The sequence below is a fragment of the Piliocolobus tephrosceles genome, chromosome 7, assembly GCF_002776525.5.
Source record: "Piliocolobus tephrosceles isolate RC106 chromosome 7, ASM277652v3, whole genome shotgun sequence".
Classification (NCBI taxonomy): Eukaryota; Metazoa; Chordata; class Mammalia; order Primates; family Cercopithecidae; genus Piliocolobus; species Piliocolobus tephrosceles.
In genome coordinates, this window is record NC_045440.1 from 142180987 (window position 1) to 142186986 (window position 6000).

The 6000-nt window shown below is 49.1% G+C and overlaps 1 protein-coding gene across 1 annotated transcript in view; it reads right to left on the bottom strand.

Annotated features, from left to right (window-relative positions):
• Positions 1–6000, bottom strand: part of COL22A1 (collagen type XXII alpha 1 chain) — a 305451-nt gene that overhangs the window by 95914 nt on the left and 203537 nt on the right. The window contains exons 38-39 of the mRNA XM_026454562.1: positions 4486–4539; positions 2623–2676 (exon numbers count right to left, since the gene is read on the bottom strand). Of these exons, the coding sequence (XP_026310347.1) occupies positions 2623–2676; positions 4486–4539 (108 nt within the window). The remainder of the gene's footprint in view (positions 1–2622; positions 2677–4485; positions 4540–6000) is intronic.

Sequence of the window (6000 nt, forward strand, 5' to 3'; positions counted from 1 at the left end):
AGAGATCTGAGACGTCCTTGTGGCGGCCCTGGCTGTGGAACACTGGGTTGAGCCCCGCGAACCAGATGGATTCCTTTCCCCAGGCGGGGTTGCCCTGGGCGGAAGCTGCAATCGCAGTGTTTCCAGACATTCTCAGATGGAGCAGGGGTAAGGTAAGATGAGCCAAGGATGGGCAAAGCAAGGATGGAGAGGGCCTCTCTCTAAGCCTGGAGCAGGATCAGCTTCCCCTAGCCCCAGGACAGCCACTGGACATGGTGTGAGAGGGAAAAAGCATGCTGCGATGTCCGGGATTTTTACCACTTTGCAGAGCCCTGGAGGTTCCTTTCCAAGTTAAGTCCCAGACCCGGCCCTCAGCCTGGGCTTCTGCTCAGTCAAGGAAAGGCATTTGGCTCCCTCTAGAGGCTCAATATGGCAATAGCCCACTGATTTCTGGTTTCTGAACATGCACCTGTTAGTCCTCCTAAGATGCCTAACATCTTGGACATCCCCTTCCAGATTACCAATGTCCTCCTTACAATGTGCCATCCTTCAGACATGGTATAATTAAGGAATACCAGATGAATCCAGGTGTTTTTCCTTTGCTTAATCTAGGCAGTCTGAAATGGTATTATTTTTTTCAAAAAATGAATGTTTGCACCTGTATTACATAAGGATTGTTGTTGTTGTTGTTGTTGTTGTTGTTGTTATTATTACTATTTGAGATGGAGTCTCACTCTGTCACCCAGACTGGAGTGCAGTGGTGTGATCTCAGCTCAAGGCAACCTCCGCCTCCCGGGTTCAAGCGATTCTCGTGCCTCAGCTTCCCAAGTAGCTGGGATTACAGGCATGTGCCACCATACCCAACTAATTTTTGTATTTTTAGTAGAGATGGGGTTTCACCATGTTGGCCAGGCTGGTCATGAACTCCTGACCTCAAGTGACCTGCCCACCTTGGCCTCTTAGTGCTGGGATTACAGGCGTGACCACCACACGTGGCCCATAGGGTTATTATTAAGCCTATGATCAACACTCTAAAAACTCAAGATATTTTTCATAGATGTGTCGATCATTTTTCTCTGCACTAAGCTCTTTTTTCTGGGAGACATGTAGCTTAAAATTGAACCTTCCTGCCAAAAGGCAAGTGACATCTCCTGTTGTTAAATTACGCAAAAGCATAAAAACTGAAGTGATTCTTTAAAAGGTACCAAGTAGAGTGAACTTGAAATAATTCATGTTAAGTAGTTTGGCCATGTGTGTGCTAGGAGGGACCTCTGTGGACAATCCATGCCCCAATGTTGTCACTTCCTGTCCATGAATATAAGCGTGATCTGCTCACGCAGGGAAGGCAGGACACAACCACATGGTACCCTTATCACCTGTTATCTGCTGAGCCCTTTGCACATGGATCCCCAATTCCTCAGCTAATCCTCACAACCTGTGATCAATGTGGCATCATCCTCATTTTACAGATGAGAAAATGCAGGTGCAAAGAGGGTGCCCTTTATTTAGATGAGGGTTTCTCAACCTTGGCACTACTGACCTTCAGGGAGGATCATTCTTATTAGGGGAATGTCTTATGCGCTGTGAGGTTTTTAGCAGGCTTTCTGGTGTCTACCCACTAATGCCAGGAGCAGTTACTCCCCTTAGTGGTGACAGCAAAAAATATCTCCCTGGGTAAAAACCCCCCGCTGAGAATCACTTTTGTCACCCTAGCTTATATCAACGTAACTAGGGCAAGGGAGCTGGCATTTGACTCAGGTCCAAAGCCCTGAATCATTCAAATGAGTGCATCTGATTTCCTGAGCACTGGCTCAGTGTCACCAATTAACCTCAGAGTCATTTCCTAAGGTGCTACATCAGAGAAATGCAAAATGGAACTTAAAAGGGTGTAGATTCTCCTCCTCAGCCTCTGGGGTTTTGTTTTTGTTTTTGTTTTTTTAATTGGGGTGGGAACATGTGTCTCTCTTCTCAATAATTAAAATCTCAGGCTGGGTTCGATGGCTCACACCTGTAACCCTGGCACTTTGGGAGGCCAAGGCTGGTGGATCACTTGAGTCCAGGAGTTTGAGACCAGCCTGGGCAACATAGTGAAACCCCGTCTCTACAAAAAATTCAAAAACTAGCCAGATGTGGTGGTGTATACCTGTTAATCCCAGCTGCTCAGAAGACTGAGGCATGAGAATTGCTTGAACCCCAGAGGCAGAGGTTGTAGTGAGTGGAAATCACATCATTGCACTCCAGCCTCCGTGGCAGAGTGAGACCTTGTCTCAAGAAGAAAAAAAAAATCTCATAGCTTGGGAAGGTTTACATGTGTGAGCATAGATGTAGAAAGGATAAGTTGGTACACTGAGTTGAGAGAGAACAGGATTTAGAGTCAGACAGACCTAGCCCTGTAGCTCATTTGCTATGAGACACAGGGCAAACTAATTAACTTCTCAGAGCCTCAGTCTCCACATCTGTCGAATGGGCACTTGTCTGATTCTGAGGTCTGTTGTGAGAAATAAATGAGCCAATGGGATGGCATGGTCTTCCTCTCCCTCCTACTTAGTAAACCCCTTCTGATTGCAGAGTGAGCTGTTCCTTCAGTGCCTGTAACAAGTTGAGGATATTCGCTTGTGTGCTGAGAGATCACATTAGTCTTACCTTCTCACCACGCTCTCCATCTCTCCCGGGGGGACCTCTGAGGCCAGGAGCACCCTGTGGAAAGGAAGATTACAGATGTGGTGAATTTAAAGATGACTGGTCACTCTTGGTGGCTCGTGACCCCCAGGGAAGAATCGTCAGGTCCCCCTGAAGTCAATGACTACAGCTCCCAGCCAGTCCCATCCCTTATTTAAATTCCCCAAAGCTCCATCTCCTCCCTGCCCGTGATTGCTGCTCTCCCAGGGGGCCTGGCCTTATAACCGTACACATCAGAGCTCTTAACAGCAGGCATGGTCTGCTGGAAGCTTTGCCACCTGCTCTGGGCTGTGAACTCTCAGAAGGCACGGCCTGGCACAGTGAACACTATGGGAGGATGAGGATGGCCTTAAGAACCCAGCCTTAGCATTGTGGCATCTGCTCCAGCAGTGTCTTTGGAGTCCCCCAAAGGTTGACTTTGAGACAAGGTTTAAGTGCAAGTGTCCCATGGATGCAACAGTAGGCAAACAGGAAGCAAAAAGTGAGAACACCCACGCCTGTAATCCCAGCACTCTGGGAGGCCGAGGCGGATGGATCACTTGAGGTCAGGATTTCAAGACCAGGATTTCACCAACATGGTGAAACCCCATCTCCACTAAAATACAAAAATTAGCTGGGCATGCTGGTATGCCCCTGTAACCCCAGCTACTTGGGAGGCTGAGGCAGGAGAATCACTCGAACCTGGGAAGCAGAGGTTGTAGTGAGCCAAGATCATGCCACTGCACCCTAGCCTGGGCGACAAAGCGAAACTCCACCTCAAAAAATATATATATATATAAATATAAATAAATACAGCAGGGGAGAACAGGCAGCAAGAAATACACTTGCTGGCCACTGGAGCTGTCCTGCTGTGACTCTGGGATCCTGCGCAGGATATACCCTCTGAGTGATGACAGCTGAGGACAAGCGATCTGAGCTATTCTGCTGGTGCTGCTGCTGGCCACACATCACATGTCCTGATCACATGCACTGTAGAGGCCAGAGAAGATCCCCAGCCAGAAGAATGCAGGCTTGGCTGCCGGAAGCCTCTATGTAAAATAGTAACATTCCTCCAGCAGGGGTGCTGTGTGGATTAAATTAATGAACACATGTAATATGCTTAGAAGGATGCCTGGCATGTATAAAGGCTCAGTCCTCTAAGCTACTATGCTTATTACCTATAAAAGTTTGATGAAGAAACAGGACTGACCTAAATCTATTGTGGGGGGAAAAATGTTGCCCTTGACTAGATGTCATGGAGTGTTTTGTTGAACAATGTTCAAGTCTAAATTGGTGTTTATGGTGAATCTTAAAGCTGGTCCTTTAGCGGACACCTTGGGCCTCGACATGGAAAAGGCAGAATCTCATCAGGCCAAAAAAGATGCAACCCTAAAGGTGAAGCAACCAAGCTATTGTCTCCGTTTTGCGGTTAAACTAGCAGAGACCCCAAGGAGTGGCTTGCCAAGATCGTCAAGTCAATTAATAGAAGAGCTAGGATTCGAATCCAGGTCTCCCAACAGCCGTCACGGGACCTTTGACTTCTTTAGGTTCATTTTGTTTCTTCTGAAACAAACTAGGGTGTTGATTCCAACAACAGTGAAATGTAAAGACTTTCTGCAGACGCCAACAGCTGCATTTGCCCTCTAGATAGCTGGCGGGTTGCCTAGGGCTCAGATGTGTGAACTTTCTGGGTGGTCTATGTCAGGACAGCAGTGTCTCCGTCTGGACAATGGGAGTAAGGATGCCTACGCCTCTGGCTTTTGGGGAGGATACATTAACTAGCTTGGTGGCTGGGCAGTACATATGCACAGCCAGCGCTGGTATCCACGCCTTCTCCCCATTACTCACCACACTTCCTGGAGGGCCACTGGGACCGGGGGGACCGACATGTCCAGGAGCACCCTGTTCAGAGACAGAAGTTTGGAAAGGCCAAACGTATTGGTTATAAGTAGTTGCTCCAACTCTCTGCAAACCTGTCTCGTACTCAATTCACCGCGATGTGCTGGAACTGCTGCTGACCTGACAGCCCCTGCAGACATGAACCTTCTCCCTAGAGGGCCGTGGTGTCCCAAGCACCAAACCTCAGGTGAGTGGGCTTCTGGCACAGAGGTGAGAGGCAGGAGGGCAGGAGGACTCTGGAAGTTCCTTAGAGCTAAGGTACAGGGGTGTGGAGGAGCCTGGGGGTGGGCAGAGAGAAGGGCTGGGCCCTAACCACAGAAGAGGATCTCAGGTGAGGTTTGGCCTTACCCTAAGTGCCTGAGGTAAAGAAAACACTGAAAATGAAACGGTTCAGATCTCAGTGGCATTTGTGTGTGTATGTGTGCATGTGTGTGTGTGCGCGCATGTTCGTGGAGGTGTGTGCACGCATGCACGTGTGCATGTTTGTAGAGATGTGTGTGTGTGCGTGTGCATGTGCATGTTCATGGAGGTGTGTGGGCTTGTGCGTGTGTGCATGTTTGTGGAGGTGTGTGTGTGCATGCAGGTGTGTGTATGTTTGTGGAGGTGTGTGCACACGTGCGTGTGGGTGTATGTTTGTGGAGGTGTGTGTGTGCGTGCGGGTGTATGTGGAGGTGTGTGCACACGTGCGTGTGCATGTTTGTGGAGGTGTGTGTGAAAGCGCATGGGTATGTACACATTTGTGGAGATGCATGTGCATGCATGTGCGTGTGCATGTTTCTGAAAGTTGTGTGTGTGTGTGTGTGTGCATGTTCGTGGAGGTGTGAGTGTACACGTACACATGTGCATGTTTGTGGAGGTGTATGTGTGCACATGGGTGTGTGCATGCTTGTGGAGGTGTGTGCATGTGCGTGTGTGCATGTTTGTGCAGGTGCGTGTGCGTGCATGTTTGTGGAGGTGTCTGTGTGCGTGTGTGCATGTTTGTGGAGGTGTGTGTGTGCGCACATGCGCATGTGCATGTTTGTGGAGGTGTGTGTGTTCATGTGCATGTGCATGTTCGCAGAAGTGTGTGTGGGCGTGCGTGAGCATGTGCATGTCCGTGGAGGTGTGTGGGTGCATGTGTGCATGTTTGTGGAAGTATGTGTATGTGTGCGCCTGTGTGTGCATGTTTGTGGAGGGGTGTGTGTGAACATGGGTGTGTGCATGTTTGTGGAGGTGTGTGTGTGCGTGCACGTGCGCATGATCATGGAGGGGCGTGTGCGCGTGCATGTGTGCATGTTTGTGGAGATGTGTATGTGCACGTACGCATGTTCGTGGAGGTGTGTGTGTGCGTGCGTGCATGTTTGTGGACGTGTATGTGTGCGCAAGTATGCATGTTTGTGGAGGTGTATGTGTGCATGTGCATGTTCATGGAGGTGTGTGCATGTGTGCATGTTTGTGGAGGGGTGTGTGTGCATGCGCATGTGC